Raw genomic sequence first — 22,378 nt, 5'->3', positions numbered from 1 at the left:
TAATGGAAAGGATATTCTACATTTCTTTCTTATCTCCATTCTCTTCCCTAAATATATTTATAAAAGTTCTGACAAATGTTCAATTTCATGTTACATTATCTATAAAAATTAACCTTTGAAATTTCATGGACAATAAATATAAAAAAAAAACTATCAGGTGAAATCTTTGTGTTTGCTTTTGTGACAGAACGCCACGACAGGGACATTGCACAATAAAAATGATTTATTATCACAATATCATTGTTATGAAAAGAAATATACGCAAGCATGCGCAAATTTTTACGGTGGCTCAAAACTGTATTTTACACAGAGGAGAGGCATAATATTTGTAAAATCTACATTTCAAATACGAAACCATATATTGTTTCTTTTATGGACGCTATTCAAATTATATGAATTCTTATTCATTGTTATATGGCTATTTATACTGTTGATTTTTTTAAAATATTTCTTCTAAAAAACCTACGCATAATCTTTCTATGCTTTCGTTCTTGTGTTGAATAGTCCCGTGTAGTTTATAGGTTTTAGTTAGAATACATATAGCATGTTTTTGGAGAGGAATGACATGCTGCAGTTTCCTAAAGGTGATAACAAACTGCAATCAAGCTCAGTTAATCCAAAAGTCTGGTACAAAGGTGAACAAAACAGAGCAAACATGGACCTGTAAAACACCAGATGTGGGATCAGGTGTCATGGAGGATTTAGCATCCCCTGTCTACCAGTCACATCCACTATGTGCTCTTTGTCATGATCGAGAAAAACGGAAAAATGCGTAGACAATTCAGTGTGTAAATAATAGCAAAACAATGAGTTTCAAAACGTCAGTAAGCATTCAACTTAAAAGTACATTGTAGTATCCATAGAACTTGCGAAATACTGACCTTAAACGAGATTGTTGATATCCTTGGTTCATCAACTTGTATTTCAACAGCTTGCCTTGTTTAATAAAATGTTTGCATATAGCGCATTCTCTTGCGTATCGAATCAACTGGGAGATATAAACTTCGTATGCAGATTATGAGGGTATATTGCTACATGGGTAATGGGAGTTGACGATAAAAATGTTGATGTCATCATTTTCATCATAAGACTTTGTTGTTAGGTTACCATTGACGTATTTTTCTTGTAAAAATCGGAACAGATATGTCAGACTCTGTGGTATCTTTTATCTCAAGCCCACTGGGATACATTGTGTCAACATAAGAATGTGTCAGAAGCTCTGATATCTCAATCTTTTACATTTCCCATGGTTACCAATTGGCGTCATCAGCAGACTTATTGTTTTCTGTATTCATATGAAACTTTTACATAGGAAGAAGAAAACACTTGCTGTGGCCCTAACATCAACATTTGGATATATCGACGATATATTGTCATTTATGAATGATTTTTTCCATATGATCTTATGTCGACATCATACTAGTATATCCAAGTACAATATGTAAGCTTGAAATATGATGTCACAAGCGTGACATATCACTTTATACTTGGATATTTACTAGAAAAAGGGGTTTCTATTTACAACAAAGCATTATGATGAACGTTTCAATTTTTCAGTTGCAACTCCCCATACTCATATAGCGATACACCTAATCACCTGCATATGGGGTTTATGTATCTGGGTTGATTCGATATGCAAGAGCATGATCTACGTATAAGCAACTTATATATCGAGGCAACCTATTGAGAAACAAGTTGATGAGAAAAGGATATCTCATTTGAAGTCACAAGTTTTATGGTCGATACAATGACCTCGTCAGAATACGATCTATCATTAAGTTAATTGCTGACTGAAGTTTTTCATACTTAATTTAATAATTATGTCGTTATTGAATTGTCTACGGAATTCCCCATTTTTCTCGATCATGACAAGGAGCATATGGGTATGGTCGATCGGCAGGGGATGTTCACTCCTCCGTGGCACCTAATCCCACCTTGAGTTTTTGGAGGTCAATATTTGCTCTGCTCCCCATTTACATTTTAAAAATGGCCTCTCGGCTTTAATACTGTTCATTATCATCAAGTTTCAATCAAGTTCACTAAGATGTATGAATGGTAGTAACTTGTTAAATAATGATGAGTCTTCGATATATCTAATTGTCGAGTTCAAGACCATAGCAAATGTTTTCTTCACACGTTTAAGTTTTTTTTTAATTGAAAATAGATTCTGCTTCATTGGAATACAAAAACAGGTCTGCATGTAACGAGGAGCAATTGGTACCCATGGGAACTATAACAGATTACAGGAAGATCAGATCTTCAAAACCTACATTAGATATTATAAAACAGAAAATCAAGCATCTTTAAATATCAACTTCAAAGTACTTGTGTTTTAATCAGATGGTTTTGACAAAATAATTTTGCAGTAAACCAATGACTATAGTAAACAATCTGAAACCTGTTCAGGGCAAAAAACGAACCCATAAAGACACAAGAGGTGTGATCAGGTGCCCAGGAGGAATAAGCATCCCCTGTCGACCGCTCACATCTGCCCTCTGCTATTTGTTATAATTGGGTAAACAGAAAAAAAAATCCATAAACATGTAATAGGGGAAAAAATAAGGGAAGATGACAACGACAAAGTTTGATGTTGAGCCATTTGTCAAATACTTCTGTAATTAACAAAGCCAAGAGTCTTTCTTTTTTTTTTTTAACATATCATAAATACGATAATATTGACAGATTCATAATTATACGAGTCAATTTATTTGAAGTCTTTATTTATTTTTATACCATATAAATATATATTCAAGTTGAAAATACATAAAGGATAAAAAAAAAAAGGAATGTAAAAAAAAAGGAAAAAAATTAATATCTTCTGGCTTTTTAATTTATGCACATGTATATCATCAATCGCGTTTTATATAACTGGCAATACAATACATGTTAAAAGATACAATAAAATTATTTACTACTAAGAGTCAAGTAAACATAATGCCAATAAATAAGGGGAGGGAGGGTAATGTATTAAAAATATGAACACATTATGCTAAAAGATTTTATAATTAGTTAATACAGTCCAACTGTATCTTAATTCCTTTTCGTAGAAAACAACATTTGCAAAGCACTAGACCTAAGCTCGTTAAGAGCCTTTTTCTTTTCTTCTCTGTCTGTAAAATTCCCCGTTCTATATTGAGCAGCTTGTGCTAATAGTTGGGGTAACCCTCCACTTTGTGTAGAGGTCCTGGGTATATTTTTGTAGAAGTCTGTGTCCTCTTCGAGAACGAGATACAAAGTATCCAGAAGCGCCTTGGTGAATTTAGATTCGTCGTTCTTCGATGCTTCCTGAAACTGGGACCACATTTCGATGAGTTTATGGGACTTTGACTTTTTAGCTGACTCGGAATCATTTGGTTTTACTTGACGTAACTCTTTTTCTGAAATTAATTCCGTCTGTTTCTTCTCCTTATCTGTTTTATCGAAATAGACTTGTAGGGGACCCTCAGGATCCTGTATGATTTCATTGATTTTTTCTCGTATTTCAGTAGCCTCCTCTGGTGAAATGTGTGCTATCAAATTGCTCTCTATGAAATAATGCCTTAGACACCCCTTCTCTAAACATTCCGCCATATAAGATAGGACCATGTTAAGAGCCAATAGTAATGTTGATTCCCGATCAAAGAGGACTGGGTCTATTTGTTCACAGGTATGATAAAACGCAGTTTTCCAGTGAAAAGTTGTCAGAGTCTTGGAGAAACTTCCCAGGAAACCTTTCTGTAGAGACTTCAAAATCAGCAGGCACAGTTTTTGGTCAGCACCCAGAGAATGTGCTAAAATTAATTCTGCTTGATTAAACCCCAGACAGAAATCAATTAACGGCTCTGGGTCGACAATAGCTGGTTTGGCCACAATATACACCTCTGAATTATAGATCTTTTCTACAGTCTCCAGTTTTGGCCAATATGCTGTCTCTCTTTTCATCATCCGCTGTTTCCATTCATCAAGACACTTTAGCTTTCCTTCGATTAGAAAAGCAGCAATAAAATCCCTGCTGCTTTTATAATTGAACCTCACGACGCATTTTCGATCAGATCTTTCATCCATACCATCAAGGTTTTCAGCACCCTCCTGTGGATAGTGCCTACATAATTTCTGCGGCGATGAAGATACTCCCGATTCAGAGGACGAAACTGCCTCTATTAATCCACCGAAAAATCGAAAAAGCATTGTGTCCTGTGGAGTCGATTCAGCAATCATACTGACCAGATTGATTAGAATGTTCTTCATACTAGACGTTAAATTGCTGGATTCAACTACTGACCTAAAATAATGATCCGTGTCTCCAGCATACGCGCCTACATCTTCTTCTGTTTGATAAAGTTTCCCGCCAGATCTAGATCTACATGTACTTTCATTGACTAATTCAACACCAGCAAAATGTTCTTGTGTTATTCCAGGTTTGGCCTCATGATTAAATTCTATGTGTTGTAAGAGGCTTCCCTTCCTCTGTATAGGGACTGAGATCACATGAACTAACCCGCGTACTATTTTAAACGCTTCTTTATCCAGATCTTTCAGTATACGACTATGGAGGTACTTCCCATCTACCACAAGGTCACCAGAAAAAGACACTTTCAGTTTATCTGAGAGTATGCGTACAAAACAAGGAATGTCTTCTCTGTGTTCCAAAGCCTCTACAGGAATGGTGGTTCCTGATATGATCAGATAATCATAGTCTCCCTCGTCTTTGTGAGATCGGAGCCGTGTTCCCTCTATTGTGCTCCCTACCACCTCACAACGCTCGGCTCCGAAATGAGAAGCGAATCTGGTGATGTATTTACAGTATCTGATCTGCCTGGCATCATTTGGAACTGCTTTACTCTGATCTTCTAAGGTCTTGTAGTAGGATCTTAGTTTTGTCTGAAGATAACGTTCCGCCTGCAGCATTTTCTAAAGATGTAATAGAAATTAAAAAAAAATTGTAGAAGAAACAAAGACGCATCTCACAAGTATGCATGACTCGAAATTCAAAGTCAAATTTTAAACAGCACATGTTACAGATATTAAAAGAAATACATATATACAATTTACATAGACATTTAAAAAAAAATACAGTATTGCTAGATATTTAATAGTCTTCGATATTTTTGTTGTATATATGCCGCAGCACAACCGGCATCCATCAACTCTAGAATTAGTAAAATGTCAATTTTGAAGAATTGTGTTTCTTCTGCCTTTTTTTGTTTGTTGTTTTACATCCCTCTGGAGATATTTTTACTCATATGGAGACGCCACCATTTGCCGGTGGAGACCTATACTCGATCGGTACTTTGAGCAGTGAGGGATCTATTTCGTACCAGCACGTATTGTGACACGGGACCTCGGTAAAAATATCCGAGGGACAGGTCTCCGCGTCCAACAGCGGGATTCGAACCCAGGACGTAAGAATCAACTCCTCACTTAGGGACTTTAGAGCAGATGTTCTTACCACTGCGCCACGCGAGCTCTATGAAACAAATTCTAAACATCATTGATCAAAACTACCCCCCCCCCCCCCCACACACACACACGAAATAGGATTTTCGTGTTTGGGCAAAGGGCATATGCCCTTTTTTGCTTGTCAAATTTGTTGTATGTTGGAAATTATTTACTGCCCCCCCCCCCTTTCAATTTTTTTCCAATGTATTGTATATTGTTTAACGTCCCTCTCGAGAAATTTTTAAAACTGAATTTTAAGTGGTTTGCATCTCCCTTTTTTTCGAAAAAATTCCTTATTTTTTTCTGTTTTCTGTCAATATCCCTTGACCTGAAATTCTGGAGCCAGCCTCTTTTTAAACTTTTATTCAATGTGATATTAAGGTTTCACCAAAGGTCAAGTTAAAAATTTATTTTTACAATAGCTCCAAAACTACGTGGTATATAAAGTTAAAACATATACAGTTTATAGATATATCATTGATTAACAGATAGAAAGTATCACTTGATAATAAATACTTTTAAATAAAAATATTGAGGAAAAATGCTTTTAAAAAATGCATATATTGATAATAAAAATATTGAGAAAAATTCTTTAAAAAATGCAAATATATATTTTAAAAATACACCTAATTAATTCCGTATTTTTAGTAAAGAACATCATTGCAGAAGAAAACGAAAGTACATCGCAAATGGCGGGTACATTTTATGCTTTCAATAACAGTCTTTCAGAGACCATTTATGTCCAACTTGCCCTTCATTGATAAACATATATTATTTCTGCAATGATGGTTTTCACTAAAATCACAGAATTAAGCAGGTGCATTTAAAAAAAAATGTTCAAAATTTTTTTATATATTTTTTTCTCAAAAAAAAAAAAAAAAAAAAAAAAAAATTAAATATTTGATTTTAAGCGATTTCTATCTTTTAATCAATTATACATTTATATATGTATTTATGCATATTTATATGTAAACTTTACAACTTTTAACTTTATAAACCACATAGTTTTGGAGTTATCGTAAAAATAATATTTGGACAAGTTGACCTTTGGTGAAGCCTTAAATAAAAAAAATCCAAAGGTCAATATGATTTTAATCTTAAAAGTAGTACATAGGAAAATCGAGAGACATTAAAACAAAAATGATGAATTAGTTATTTAATGATTGATAAAGATTCAATAATGCATCATTCGATAAAAAGGAAATGAAATAAAAATCAGATTTTTACAGAGACAAATCTTATGTACATATCATTATCCAAGAAATAGATTCCCGATATGCTCCATGCTATTGATAGACAAGGTGATCAGGTATAAGTATATAATTGTGTACATGATGCATATGATCATTTCGAACAACATACATGCATAAAGTAGCTGACATATTAAATTAAGATGAATTACCTTTGTTCGACTATGGAAGGCTCACTATATATATGGTGATGAATTTGTTATTACATCAACCACTAGTATTACACACAAGTTATTTACTATATAGAGTTGGGTATTTACTTTCGGTTTCATATTTTTACCTACGACGTGTATTTTTAAATTATTCCTCTTTTTGTTATGATTCGGTACTTTCTCTTTTGAAATAAGCCATACTTTGAATGAGGCGGAGCTTAGTTGTTGTACCATACTATACATCCTATTATTAAATTCAAAACATCACTTTTTGGTAGGGGTGGGTAGGGATGGGTACTAGTACTTTTCAGTCTTAAACTACAGAAAGAATATAAGACTGAGTCGGTCGAGAACGGATGCTTACTCCACCTTGGCACCTGATCTCAGTTCTGGTAATTTCAAGAGGTCCGTGTTTTTGCTCTGTTAACGATGAGGTTTTTTTTGTTGGATTTCAATTCTTTTTTTAACCTGATTACGTCTTATTGTTTTCACCTTTCAATAGTGAATGTCGGTATAACAATCAAGATAAGATAAAACAAGTTCTGCGTCTAACGTCTTCAGGAAATGACAATTAGATTATTCCTTTTCCTTTTCACAGGCTAGTATATTCGTTTTATAACATTCTTTGTAGCATGGTTTTAGCATTTGAAGTGCCACTAAACATATTTATGTATTTGTATGATTTTCATATACATTAACTTAACAGGTATAACCAGATTACGCATGAACCACGATTAAATGTTCACAATTTTTTCTGTTGAAGTGTCTGTTATTAGCGCTGATCCCTGCCCAGGTGACTGGGTCCACCACGAATCCTCATGTTACGCCTTCATCACTGGAGCCCCGGACGGATGGACGGAGGCAATGGTAGTGTAACGACGATTGGGATTATAATCAAAAACCATGAAAAACATAACGAGCTCCTTTCCTGATTATATTCCGGGGTCCCATTTCTACTCCATCGCAAGTGTTGGCGTCTTAATATGAGTGAACATTCTTGAAGGGACGTTATTTTGAAACTAAGGAACAAAAACAATACACATTTTTGTCTTTGTCGTGTGTTCTTTAGTAAAACGGGTCCCTGGACATAAAAATATATCCTGTTTCAACATATAGTACGCCTTGAAAAGAATAAAACAAATGCAATGAATAACCAATATATTTAAAGTTTGAAAATACACGTACATGTATTTAATCAACTGTTTTTAGTTCACCTGAGCCGAAGGCTCAAGTGAGCTTTTCTGATCACATTTTGTCCGGTGTCCGTCCGTCTGTCTGTCTGTCCGTAAACTTTTCACATTTTCGACTTCTTCTCAAGAACCGCTGAGCCAATTTCAACCAAACTTGCCACAAAGCATCCTTGGGTAAAGGGGATTCAAGTTTGTTCAAATAAAGGGCCATGCCATTATTCAAGGGGAGATAATTGAGAATTAGTGAAAATTTGGTGGTATGTTTTAAAAATCTTCTTCTTAAGAACCACTGTGCCAGGAAAGTTTTATATAGTTATGGGAAAATTCTTTAAAAATCTTCTTCTCAAGAACAGCAGAGCCATAATTGTGTATATGGAAGCATAAGTGTAAATTCAAGTTTGTTCAAATCATGTCCCCCGGGGTAGGGCGGGGCCACAATGGCCGACCAAAGTTTTATATAGAAATATATAGGAAAATTCTTTAAAAATCTTCTTCTCAAGAACAGCAAAGCCATAATTGCTCATATTTATATGGAAGCATCCCCAGGTAGTGTAGATTCAAATTTGTTCAAATCATGACCCCCGGGGGTAGGGCGGGGCCACAATGGCCGACCAAAGTTTTATATAGAAATATATAGGAAAATTCTTTAAAAATCTTCTTCTCAAGAACAGCAGAGCCATAATTGCTCATATTTATATGGAAGCATCCCCAGGTAGTGTAAATTCAAATTTTTCAAAATCATGACCTCCGGGGGTAGGGCGGGGCCACAATGGCCTACCAAAGTTTTACATAGAAATATATAGGAAATTCTTTAAAAATCTTCTTCTTAAGAACAGCAAAGCCAGAATTGCTCATATTTATATGGAAGCATTCCCAGGTAGTGTAGATTCAAGTTTGTTCAAATTGTGACCCCCGGGGGTAGGGCGGGGCCACAATGGCCGACCAAAGTTTTACATAGATATATAAAGGAAAATTCTTTAAAAATCTTCTTCTCAAGAATAGCAAAGCCATAATTGCTCATATTTATATGGAAGCATCCTCAGGTAGTGTAGATTCAAGTTTGTTCAAATCATGACCCCCGGGGGTAGGGCGGGGCCAAACTTTTGGATTCAAACTTTTCAATAGTAAACCAATTACTACTTTTTCCTAGCCACAATGCTCGGGTGAGCGATGTGGCCCATGGGCCTCTTGTTACTATCGTCTTAGCAAAATTTGTACATAAATCATATTTTAAACATAATGGCTGTATAGTAACCTTAGTTTAAAGATCATATTACTATACAGCCATTATGTTTGAAATATGATCTTTAAACTAATTTTTATGTATTTAATTTTTATAAATATATACAGTAGGCCTATTCCATACATTTCAACTTTGTATTTGATTCTTTAACTTTTTTATAGCTATACTGTCAAGCCCTCCAGGCCAAGCTGGTAGAAGTGGAAACATCAGAGGAGAATAGTTACCTTCGTCTTCATCTGTTTGATATAGGAAGACAGTCGTCAGGTATAACGTATATAAAGTCTGCGAGAAACATGTCTTAAATTAGCTGCAGAACTGTATCTCTCCGAAAAAATTATATTGACAGACAGGAGAGCTACAGTGCCATCCATTGAAAAAACTGTATATTTATTACGCACAAAAAAGTGCGCTGTTTCTCGGTTTATTTCTCCATGTTTTTAAAACTGTCATCTCAAAATTTGACTATCTGTGTGTTCCTAGCATATTCTTTCCCTGGTTCCACAACAAAACATTCCTTATAATTGTTGTGAATAGGCCTCCTGGCTCTGAAATTGAGATCTTCGAAAATTTTGTCTCTTTATACTGCCATTTTGGTTTGCACGATAATTCGGTCCAATGCGCTTCGTGCAGATATAAACTACCAGTATACTTGATAGAGGAGTACGGAATTTTTGGAAATCTGGCTTTTTGCAATTTAAGTAAGAATTTGGAAGAATTAATCCAGAACTAAGGCCAAAATAAAAAATACCTTTGTTTCCCCTAACGCGACCGACCCAATTAAATCGCGACGACTGAAAAGATTCCTTTGAAATTTTAACATAGGCATGATATCAGAATATCCTACAATAAGATATATAGCAATTTTTGAATAAGAAGATTCAAATATTTTTTTTATTGTTAAGCAAGTTTTATAAAATACAATTTCATCAAAATCAGTTTTTATCAGAACGGCCGACATTGTTCTACTGTGATTTTTAAGCATTTGTTGGAAACAAAATGACGTCCAGATATGATTACAGGGCATAAGCTCTTCATGAAACAATGGCGACTTTGCAATCCTATGCTTTTAGCTATTTGGAATTCTTCACTCTTGAAACAATTCGATAATAAAATTTACCATGATAAATTAACAGTGTTTCGGAGGTGTCTTGGCGTCTCCATGTGAGTGAATAAATTTTCAAAAGGGACGTTAAACAACAAACAAACATACTTGTCTTTGAATTTATGGTACGTAATACATGGTAAGGCCCGCCTCATGAGTAGATGAGGGGCCCACCTGATGAACACATCATTCAATTTCACTGCATTTTATTTAATTTGAGTTTTGATCTAATAACCAGTTCATCTATGTCCCTATGTTTGCTACTCCTCGGTTTTCACATAGTAATTGGATATATATAATGGACTTTTTGCACTATATGCCATTATGGGACCATAGGAGTTGTTGTAATTATGTCTGCATATTCATCCTGATAAGTATAATTCAGATGTCCTTTCTTCATGCCTTTATTTAGTGTTAAACTTCGTGACTATGACATTGTGTATATCATTTTTATCAATTGTAGATTCGGTTTGATTCAATTAAATATTGTTAACAAACTCTTTCCAAATAGTTTTGAAATCAAGATTCAGCTTCCTGAGACGTCCAGTGTATTTTTCTTTAATTAGGCCCTTGAAGATTGGTTGTTTCTTTGCTTTAAATCCCTTCGAAATTTGTTAAGACGACATTTAAACATTTCCGCATTGCTCCAAATTTAGCACTTTTTTGCCATTAAGCAGTGGGGGATCTTTTTTTAGCCAGCATCTTCTGCGACACTGAACATAAGTTTTTATGGTCCCCTTTGAAGGACCGTTATCAACGTTACTCAATGGGATTTTAACCTGCGATTTAAAATTAACCACTTACTTCTTAACTCTAAAGCAAAATGCTTCAGACCACTGCAAATCTCATGGCCCTCAAAAAAGTACATTGATTGTCTATAAGCTCTGAAGGCTGATGGAAGGTTTAAAAAAATTAACTTGTATGTCTGGTCTTTGCGTATTTGAGAATCTTGTCTATTTTATTCAATTTATATAAATGTAATGGCGTGAGATATTTCACAAGTTCAACTAAATAACAGTTGTGAATTATTTAATCATGAATTTTGCTTTTAAACGGCATATGTACGATACTTAGCATTTTGTTCACAAATCGCATTCTTTTGTACTTTTCTTATGTACTTTTCTTATTTATAAAGGTAATTTTCCATTAAATTTTAGAATGTATTTTCAAAAATAAAATTGTTCACCTACCTACCAACCCAAATGGAGAATTTAGGGTCGGGTTAGGGGAAACAAAGATATTTTTAATTCCGGCCTAAGCGCATCTTTTTATGCGCAATAAATGTACAGTTTTTTCAATGGGTGGCACTGTAGCCCTCCGGTCTGTCCGGCAATATATTTTTTCGGAGGGCTTCAGTTCTGCAGCTACGTTTAAATTAGGGATAGATTGACCGATTGTAGGTTGATTAATGCCCCCTTCAGGAATTTTCCACTGATAGAGACCGGTGACGGGCTACACATCAGGTCATTTTTACAAAATCATCTGCCCAGTCCCGACCAACTGATTGACAAAGAATCGACTCAAAACTTTGAACCAGTCAGTTTGGATGTACTCTATAACTCAGCATGACCCATATCTCTGTAGTTGATTTTTGGATGGGGATGACAGACCTAGTAGCGGAGGGGCACTGGCGCTGGATGTCGACTCAATCGAACGCGACCTTCATGGACTGGTACCCGGGGGAACCAAACAATGGCAATGACGAGGACTGTGCCACTTTTGGAATCAATTACTCGTGGCACTGGAACGATGTAGATTGTACAGCCAAAATGAACTACATTTGTGAAAAAAGGTTTCTATAGTAATTGACTTCATGCCGTTTCGTATTCTTTTTTTTTTCTTTTCAGTATACCGATAGTTTTTGATTTGGTTTTGAATCTTCAGTTTTTCTTAAGTTTTCTTGCTTCATTTTTTTCAGCATAAAGGAAGAAGTATCAGTCATTGGATAAGAGGAATGGAGAGTTGTGGCAAAATAAAAAAAGTTACAATCATTTCTTGTAAACCAATCAATAAAACATTCATGACTATTTTTTTTTTATTTTAAAGACAGAATTGGACAAAGATTTGCAATTTATATTTAAACATTAAGGATGTAAATTCAATATATTTCTTGAAGATTCATTTAAAGACAATTCATCTTTTTGTGCTTTTTTTTAATTGCATCTACTGCGACGCATCGTCTCAAGCCACGGTCTGGAGTTCGCATATACATGTAGCTCTCTCTACCCGTGGCTGCTTGATCACAAAAAGTGTCGTAATGTTGAATATTTACACCTCTCTATTGTGACGTGAGAGGATCGTACACTTTTGCCGTGGTTTGCGACGATGACTGCAACGGGGACCACGATTTAATTAACGGTCTCATCAGAAGGCCGACCAGCATTGGGATTCGAACCCGCGACGTACCCAAAAACATACTTTTTACTTCACAACTCTACATACATAAAGCTGCAACTCTGTGATATAATTCAAAGCACAGAATAAATGATTATAGATATTAATGATTGACTGCTTTTATGTCTTTCTTTATTTCAAGCCATGCTAGTTAAAAAAATGAAAAAGACTCTCCTTCGGCACTACTGAATCAACCAGTAAGCAATAAAAGGAAGTCATTTTTTGCCGTTTGCCCAGTTTGATTGGCAGTTATTTCTGTTCATACAAACATGCTTCTGACAGACTATGATGTTTCTACTTAAGAATAACGTTCATATAATGTCAGACACAGGTGTCTTTGTGAGAAGATAAAAATACTCTAGTCCAATCTAAAAATGAAAGTTCATTTTTGTTTTGTATGTCAAGATCAGTAATAACATTAATAATTGTTAACTTTTCTTAACCCCTGGCTTACAAAACTTGGTTAAATACATATTTTTGACCTAAGCAGTTACTACAATTTTTTTTCTGTAACATTTACCTTTTCCTGTACATTTACTAGGATTTTTAAAAAAAAATTCCATTGCATTATCACCCATAGCCCTTTGTCTAGGTTTGAAGAGTTAAACTCTTTTATTTCATTCTTTAAATTCCTTATCAATATAAACAGAGGATTTACTGACCACTTTTCGTGACATATCAGCTGAGCACCACTTGTTAATTTGGTATGACCCCCCTCCCTTTTCCTCTCTGACATACATGTACGTCACGAACCCGAGGCAAAGCCCATGATAACTTACTGTCACACAACCAAATCTTAATATTATCAAGCTTTTACATAAATATCTAGATATGTATATAAACTGATACATAATTTGATTCACAAATTCACATATCAAAATAAAAGAAGGTACCAATGCATCTTCAATGTGTATCTAAACCATTATTGAATCAATCAAAATAAGCTTAAAAAGATTTTTTTCATCAAAATACTATTCATTTTAATTAACTAATTAATCATCCTCTAACGATTCATCTTCTGAGCCTATATTGAACGTCTCTACATAGTTCATTCTGAGGTCAGGAGACGCGCCACTTGAACTGTCAGTGACAGGGGTATCACCGTCTGTCTGAAGGTCACTCATCTTCTCACTCATGACTTCCGGTTCAGATTCCTCTGTTATGTTTTCTTCTGGTGTTTTGTTTTTAGAAGTCACTTCCAGTTCCTGTCTATCACTAACTTCCTCTTCCTGTTTGTCCCTGACTTCCTCTTCCTGTTGGTCCTCAGCTTCCTCTTCTTTGGCACGTTTTGACTCCACCTCGATGACTCGTGCCTCCATTTCTGCTAGATGTGACTCCGCCATCACTCTCTCCATTTCACATGGCTTCAGAAAGGCCTCACTACTGGTTAATTTGTTGTTGGTAGAATATCCAGAGAAATCTGCTCCTACAAAAACAAATATCTTTATCATTGATTCTAAATGTGACCTACCGGTACTCATTATAATTTTTTCCCTTTTTATGGTATTTTCCTTATCTATAACATGTATTATCGATAAAAAATAACAAAAAAATGATGATGCCTGAAATACCTGTATTTAAAGATAAACATATCAGGTAATGTTATATATGTAATTTAACTGAACTTTTCAGGTGTTAATTCTGACAGACATATAAAGGGAATTTACCTTATCCCTCCGGAGATAACCTGTAAGGTACTGTTCTAGCATCTTTGCTAGCTTAGGGTTTCTGATATGCTACTCTTCTCGTAAGCTTATGAGAAGAGTAGCATATCAGAAACCCTTGGCTAGTGAAGATGCTGTTCTAGATATCAAAGATTTACCTGCCATGTAAGCAGCTTCTGCTGCATCATTGACGAGTCGTTGACAAACCGATAGAAGCATCACTAGGTCCTAAAAATAAACACACATCATTAAAATGTATACGTCTACCAAAAAAATTCAAAAACTATGTCATTTGAAAGTTTTAAAAGGTAAAAATTTAATAATTCAATTACTGTATTTAATGTAAAGATCATGAGACACTCTACATACTTGTCTCTTCTTCCTCAGTGCCTTGACACTAATTCTGGACTCTGTGATCAGTTCGTCCATTTTATCCTGGTCAGGGTGTCCTGGATTTTCCAGCCTCACTTCCATCAACTTTATCAGGATGTAGATTCCCTTAAAAAGTTAAAAATAAACAGTTTCAAAACTGGTAGCATTTATTAACCAATGAAAATGTTCCCTAAATTCACCTGAATGACAAGCTTGCCATAAAAAATCTCAATACATCTTGTACCTTTGTATATTCCTTTTCAGCATTAAACAGAGCAACGGTCACATAAGTTAACAGAGTTGACGCCGCCTCAGCACTGGCTATACTGGAGTTCTGGAGAAGTTGTGAGGTAGAATAGTCATCCAGACTGGGAATCTGGGGAGAAAAAAGAATAGTTATAATAAACTATAAAATTCATTTCTAAAACTTGAAGTCAAAAATTTGCTACGAATCATTGATTTCACAGTTCTTGCCGATGGGGACCACCTATACTGTAAAACCAACTTTTATTTGTGACGAATTCATTTCGCAATTTACCAGGGATAAACTAATTCGTGATGATTATTTTTGTGATCAAGCCTTTTTTTGATCTGAAAAAGACACTAAGGACCAGTTCGCGACGAGAAATATTCACGATGAAGTGGCTTTCGTGAACCTCGCGATAATTTCTTGTACGCGAATATAAAAGTTGGTTTACAGTATATCCTATTGACAATATTTATGTATAGTCTTTAGAGACCGAGAAAGAGCCTTGGTGTCTTCAGGGGGCTCAAGACCTATAAAAAGGGATGAATGTGGTACGTCCCATTCTGGTCCAGTGCATTTTTCTCCTGTTTGTTATACTACAAGTTCCTGATCCCGATTGTGGTTTTGATCAATTGTATGTTGCTTAATTTCCCTCTCAACAATTTTTTACTCACCACCGCTTACTGGTGGAGAGATGCAAATTTTTGTCCAGTACTCAGGTCAAAAACGAGCAGTGAGGGGTCTTTTTTACGTGCCAGCATCTTCTACGATACGGGACCTGGGTTTATACAGTCTCAACCAAAGGACCAGTCTCAATCTCCCACAGTGGGATTCGAACCCACGACATAAGGATCAACTCGATCTTATTTCTCGACTCTAGAACAGCCAGCCAGACGCTCTAACCACTGCGCCATGCGTGTGCTAGTGTGATACAGTACCATTTATGAAAAATACATCAGAACAGATGGGAATGAGTTTCCATATAATGGGCTTCACTCAAAATCATATTGAACAAATACAAGCTACATGTGATAATATTTCCATTTCTAATTTTTCTCTCTGTGATAACTCTTTGAAAGTTAGGGGTAGTTTATTTCTTGATAATTCTGCCGGAATGTAAATTAGGCAGGTCGATAGGTCGGGAGCTAAGGAGGCCTAATACGCATGCAATTCTCGTGCGCATCTGTCTCTGTGCCTGACGCTTAAAGGAGGCCAAATATGCATGTATATCTCGTGCGGCTGCCTTTGTGTTTGACGTCGGTTGGCGAGTACTATTGAAATTGGCATGGAAGTCATCATGTGATTTAAATCTATCTATCTACATTTTTAAAGTCTAAATCTACAATTTTATTTCACAATGAAATGGAAATATAAGGAATCACTGTCTAGTTAGGAGGGTATGCCAGGGACATCAACAATAGTGGGAAACATGGGATAATTTTAGCATAACGGGCGAAGCAAATTATCCCATGTTTCCCACTATTGTTGATGTCCCTGACATACCCTCCTAACTAGACAGTGATTCCTTAAATAACCGAGAAAATTCGGTTTTCCTCTGCTTACCTCTAGTGTTGTGGCGGCTCTTGACACCATAAAGAATGTGAGATGTGATCCCGTCAGAATACGAAGGAATCTCCGGAAACCTGGATTTCCTGGAAATTGTTTCAGTCTAAAGGCTTGTCGGATGCAGGACCGAAGCGTTCTCATTTTGAGCCAGGGCTGAGGACCTCGCAAACTTCTTACGAAATCGTTTGTTTACGTTTTGCGATAGTTTCGTATAAAGACTTTATTTAGCATATTGATGTGTGTCATTGTATTTTTATAACAGGTTTTACATCCTGTAAGTAAAGAAAGAGAGGATAAATAAAACGCAATTTTAAGATTTTTCCCCCCCTAAAAATATGGAAGCTGAAAGGTGTTAATGAAAAAAATATGGAGGCACATTAAGGTTTTGCAAAGTTTTTTTTTTCGATTTGAACATATTTCATTTAGTTAAATTATGTTCGTGAAAATTTTCTAGGGTCAGATTACTGACAAACAAGTTGATGTTTCAACAGTATAGATCTACAATATTTTGACTGATTAAACTATTTTGTAATTTTTGACCATTTTCCCATACTGAAATGATTACGGATTTATGACAAAGAGCACGTACACTGTGAGTGTGACCGGTCGGCATGGGGCGCTTATGTCTTCATGGCACCTGATCCCACTCTGACGTGTTCAAAGGTCCGTGTTTGAATTGCTCAAAATGTGTGTGTTCAATTAATGGCTGTTTATCGGGAAAAAATCGTTCAATGTAGTTTGATTAGGCTGTGTACTTTTAAATTGCACAATAGAAGATGATCATTGATTTTGGTTAAATAAGTATACATAATAAGCTCCCTTAGTGCGATTCTTACTGTACAGAAACCATTAAGTCTCAATCATAAGCGTGGTTATCGGGCACCTTGCATGAATTTTCTTAAAATTAGTTTTGAATGAATGAGTGAATTGATAAAAAATCAGAGCATAGAAAAATAACGAATGAGCAATTCTATTTACCATCTTGTGGCAACATCTTCACCAGAAGAAAACAGCATTGCCTGTGTTGCTGCATGTATTAATTAATCTTTGCTGCTTTATACTTTATCCAATATACTTATTTAACTAATGACGACACTCTCAGCTTTCTCTCTCTCCCTCTCTCTCTCTCTTTTTTTTTGTTTTTCCTATCCTACGCGATGATCATATCAACAGATATCTATTCTGAACTCTGAAGTTAAATTTCTATTTATATACCAACCAGGGAATTAAAAAAAATAATAATATAGAATTGAACCGTAACCACTGCCGATAAACAAAGTGATAAAAATTCAGCATGTAACCAAAATTTTCTGCATCAGGGAATATAATCGATGAAAGAGCAATTTACAGACCAATGTGCCAGTCACAAAAACTTTAACCTTGCCCATAACTTTTGATTTAGTGGAAAATGCTATGATTTTCATATTTCATATGTGTATTCCTTGTGATAAGACCTTTCTCATCTCTGCAGTAAAATCAAATTTGACCTCTTGACCTTGGAGTTTCAACTACTTTTTTTTTCTAAAAAAATCCACACACTTTTACTTTCGCCACAACTTTTGAATTGGTAGGTACTAGGACTTTCATATTTCACATATTTATTCTTTATAACAAGACCTTTCAAGTAATTGAATACCAATTAATTACATTTGACCTTTTGACCTTGACCTTGAAATTTTTTCAATTACTTGTAATTGTAATTTAAAATTACACTATATCAATTACTTTTTCAATTACATTCAATTACTTTATATAATCATGATAATAATACACATGCTATATACGGCTTTTATACTTCACATATGTTATTCTTGTAAGATAACCTTTATTGGATAATTATAATGAACTTTGACCTTTTAAAATTTGACCTTTTTTTTTGTTTTATGTTTTAACTACTTTTTAAAAATAATAACACACATTTTATCACAACTTTTGAACGGTAGATACAAGGACTTTGTGTGTGTCACACAATTATTCTTTTGGTATTAAGAAACACCTCATCTGTAAATTGCATCACCAAAAACTTTGACCTTTGGATTATTGACAAAGCCAATTGGAGATTTACGTACTTCTGAAAAAACTTTAACCTTGACCATAACTTTTAAACGGTAAGGGCTAGGGCTTTCGTACTTCACGTATGTAATCCTTGTGAGATGACCTTTCATTGCATGCCAAGAACTTTTATTAAAAACTTTGACCTTGACCTTGGAGTTTTTCAATTTCTTTTTAAAAATGTTAACCTTGGTCACAACTTTTGAACGGTAGAATCTAGGACTTTCATATTTTAAATATATGTATTCTTTATGGCAAGACCTTTCTTTATGGGATACCAAAAAATTTGACCTATTGACCTTGACCCTAAAAATTTGCTTATTAAAAATTTCCCACAAAGATACCGAAAGCGGGGGACCACAATTCTTTGAATTTGCCTGTTTTTTTTTTGTTTTTCCTATCCTACGCGATGATCATATCAACAGATATCTATTCTGAACTCTGAAGTTAAATTTCTATTTATATACCAACCAGAGTTGAATTAAAAAAAATAATAATATAGAATTGAACCGGAAATAACCACTGCCGATAAACAAAGTGATAAAAATTCAGCATGTAACCAAAATTTTCTGCATCAGGGAATATAATCGATGAAAGAGCAATTTACAGACCAATGTGCCAGTCTAAATTAATAAGCAATTCACTCAAACTTTCCCGACTCAGAATAAAAAGAACGCATTTAATCATGAATTGTTTTACCTCTGGAATTGAATTTAGAGGCAAAATGTTAGCACTTCTCTTTAAAAGGCGATAGAAAATTTTGGAATCTTAGTAAATTATAAGCAGTATGAAGTCGTAACCAGTCGAACACTTGTGGTGCTTATTTTATAGTAGGCCTACATCTCTCATCTCTGCAGTAAAATCAAGATGACATAAATGATCTGTATGCATCAACTTTCAGCTAACAATGGCTTTTTTTTCTGGTTAATTCCAATTAAATCATTACACACACTGTACACAATACAGTTCATTAAAATAATAAAATGCTTTCTTTGCAATTGGTTGTACGGGAATTAATGTCGCAGCTGTTGCAGATACGTCACCCGCGTAAGCGCGTCATATAGATTTTTTTTCTCTATACAATAGCTGCGAAGTTAATACCCGTACTAACAAACACATAAAGAAATTTTATTGTTTAAATCTATAAATCTGTATGAAAAAAACCCATTCAAAGTAAAATTCAATATATTAAATATTGTATTATATATGAATATCTCATTGTATGCATAACTGATGGAACAGCCATTGTTAAGAAATCTGTGCACGTAGCTTGCTTAGTGTCGCTTATGCACTGATTTAATTAACGTCAATGGTCATTATGAGAAATAAAGGAAATATATTCAGTGGATGTAAATATCTATCGGTAAATACGAACATGTTACAGTGTTGCATCACAAATGCAATCAAGGGTAATATATTATTGATATCGATATTTCTCTATTAACAAAACAAAGATTGTGTTTCAAAGAATACGACGAAATATAAGAATTAAAAAAAAAGATAGTTGAAACAAAATTATAGTTACGTAGACGAGTGAGATTTTACCAGGAGCACTGTCGGGAATCCATTTTCAGCGTGATTTACTTGGTGAGCAATTGAGATAAATCATGTCTCAAATAAATTTTTAATGATTAAAACAATGTTACAGAAGTCAAGTATATTCTCCAGACAATGCAAAAGTTATCTCCATACAGTAGAAACTTATTGTAACAGATTTGTAATTCCAAGGTTCTCAGTATTCCTAGAAATTGTCAGTCTTATAGGAAAACTAATGAATGCCTCAGTACTGCTACTTGTTATTACCATTCTCACATCCAATTAAGGAACAACAATCTCAGGAGACAAAACAGTGACTGATAGACAACAAAATTGAAAAGTTTTGTGTTCGAGTCTCAGAAGTGACAGGGGGTGTACAGGATTCTGTTGACGTAGGTCCTGGCCGTCTTATGTCGGAGGGAGTAGATGATGGGGTTCAGGAAGGAGTTCGTGAATCCCAGGAGGAGGATCACCTCGTTAGCGACCCACGGGAGGCGGCACCACTGACACACACTCCTCAACAACATCGTGATAAACAGCGGCCCCCAACAAAGGGCGAAACACGCCACCACCAGGGCCATCGTCTTGGAGGATTTGAAGGACGCTTTGATCCGCGCCACTTCCAAGGACTGCACGCTTGAGCTCCTGGATTTCTTAGATGACCTTGAAACAAACCTGTAGTGCGTCTGTATTTTGCAGTGGATACAAGCGTACATCACTAACAATAGAATCAGAGGTAGAAAGACTCCAGACGCTATAGTAGTCACAAGGAATGTTTCGTCAAATATATCATAATACGCGCAAGTTTCAAAATCTGGATCAGCCGCCAACATGGAGAGTAAGGTCGCAATAAGGCTGCACACCCAAACGGAGCAGATACATACCAGAAACGTGGCTCTCTGGGCGCGAATTTTCAAGTGCATCATGGGAAAACACACAGCCATGAAGCGCTCAGTCCCAACTAACAGAAGATTAAGGATGGAAGCCACAGTCAGAAATAAAGAGCTCGCAATTATGGCCAAACATAGGTCATTGCTGAGGTCTTCTAGACTGCAGTACAACCAGGCAATGTAGGAGGGTATGGTTACCACGCCGATGAGAAAGTCGGACACGGCCAGAGACAGGATTGAATAGTAGGTCTCTTTGTAAATCAGACTGTTGTTCCAGAGAGCTAACACCGTAAGTGCATTTCCAAATGTGATTCCCAGGGAAAGAACTGCTAAATAAACAGTAGAAGCCACCGCAAACACTTCAGAAATGCGGTCAACACCCGCGGTAACGTTGGGGCAATAGCTGAAGTTTGAATTTGAATCCAAAGTCAAGTTTACTCTTTCCATGTTTATTGTTCGAATGCCTCCAGGTGACTTGATATTGAATTTTAAATACATCGGAGCAAAAGCAGGATTCTCATTCTGCAGTTGACAGTTACTGGTATTGAACCTTATGACACTGACAGGGTGACAGTCCAACAGCGTCAATTTTCACACATGCGTACTTGAAACGTAACCAAGCACGATCTAAAAAACGTGAAGATGCTGACGGGTCAACACAAGTAGGTTTATTTGAGCCGCAGAGGAGGGACCGTTACAGAACAAGTTAAAAGTTCATGTCTACACGTATTGATCATCTGTTTACTTAATTGAAAAGTTAATAACATCCATCCTCTTCAGGCAACTAGACCCAATAAATAGTTTAAGAAACCATTTCTCGTGTCGTCTGTGTTCCGATGGTATTATCTCCAAATTAGATATACGATTAACGCTGCACAGGCACGTGCTGTAAATTAATGTTCATAAGAAATATAAAATTGCGTTGTACCGTGCGCTCCCAAAAGCTCTCTTATCTACGAGACTCGCATTGAATACTTTCATCTCTTGAAATCAATGTCTGGTACAGTCAATTTAATTAACATGTTCTACAGAATACACATGCTCTAACCTAATTTCCAACATTTATACTTTATTTATTTAGTAACATATTTTGCCTGATGTTGATGCAATAGAAATCAGAGGTAACATTTAACCAAATGTCTCTGACGAGACTGCAGCTCTACTGATCTGTACCGGTATTTATAAGAAGGAAAAGTAGCATTGCTACTTGAAACTATGCAACAGTAATAAATGGAGTATACGGTCCCTGTTAGACCTCTTTTTGGCAAGATTTAGTGTTTGTTTCTATGTTGTTCAACTCCC

General features: G+C 35.5%; 3 protein-coding genes across 3 annotated transcripts; 1 reads left to right on the top strand and 2 right to left on the bottom strand.

The window, feature by feature from the left end:
* The first annotated feature begins 7,181 nt into the window (after positions 1 to 7,181).
* On the top strand, positions 7,182 to 12,384 carry LOC134266502 (perlucin-like protein). The gene is made up of 5 exons (XM_062748726.1): positions 7,182 to 7,225; positions 7,584 to 7,687; positions 9,415 to 9,517; positions 11,940 to 12,147; positions 12,274 to 12,384. The coding sequence occupies exons 2-5, from the start codon at positions 7,685 to 7,687 to the stop codon at positions 12,302 to 12,304; spliced, it is 345 nt and encodes a 114-aa protein (XP_062604710.1). The 5' UTR covers positions 7,182 to 7,225; positions 7,584 to 7,684; the 3' UTR covers positions 12,305 to 12,384.
* A 1,194-nt stretch (positions 12,385 to 13,578) lies between these two features.
* On the bottom strand, positions 13,579 to 16,770 carry LOC134266501 (uncharacterized). The gene is made up of 5 exons (XM_062748725.1): positions 16,596 to 16,770; positions 15,030 to 15,161; positions 14,783 to 14,911; positions 14,572 to 14,641; positions 13,579 to 14,175 (listed from the first exon to the last, which is right to left on the bottom strand). Exons 1-5 carry the CDS (start codon positions 16,737 to 16,739, stop codon positions 13,742 to 13,744), a joined length of 909 nt encoding a protein of 302 aa, XP_062604709.1. The 5' UTR covers positions 16,740 to 16,770; the 3' UTR covers positions 13,579 to 13,741.
* Positions 16,771 to 20,257: 3,487 nt separating this feature from the next.
* LOC134266493 (glucose-dependent insulinotropic receptor-like) lies at positions 20,258 to 22,011 on the bottom strand. The gene has a single exon (XM_062748717.1). It carries the CDS (start codon positions 21,572 to 21,574, stop codon positions 20,543 to 20,545), a length of 1,032 nt encoding a protein of 343 aa, XP_062604701.1. The 5' UTR covers positions 21,575 to 22,011; the 3' UTR covers positions 20,258 to 20,542.
* Positions 22,012 to 22,378: the final 367 nt, after the last annotated feature.

Source organism: Saccostrea cucullata, unplaced genomic scaffold (genome assembly GCF_032062105.1).
Source record: "Saccostrea cucullata isolate Sc308-1 unplaced genomic scaffold, CSIRO_AGI_Scuc_v1 ctg1349, whole genome shotgun sequence".
Taxonomy (NCBI): Eukaryota; Metazoa; Mollusca; class Bivalvia; order Ostreida; family Ostreidae; genus Saccostrea; species Saccostrea cuccullata.
This window is presented reverse-complemented; position numbering and strand designations above follow the sequence as displayed.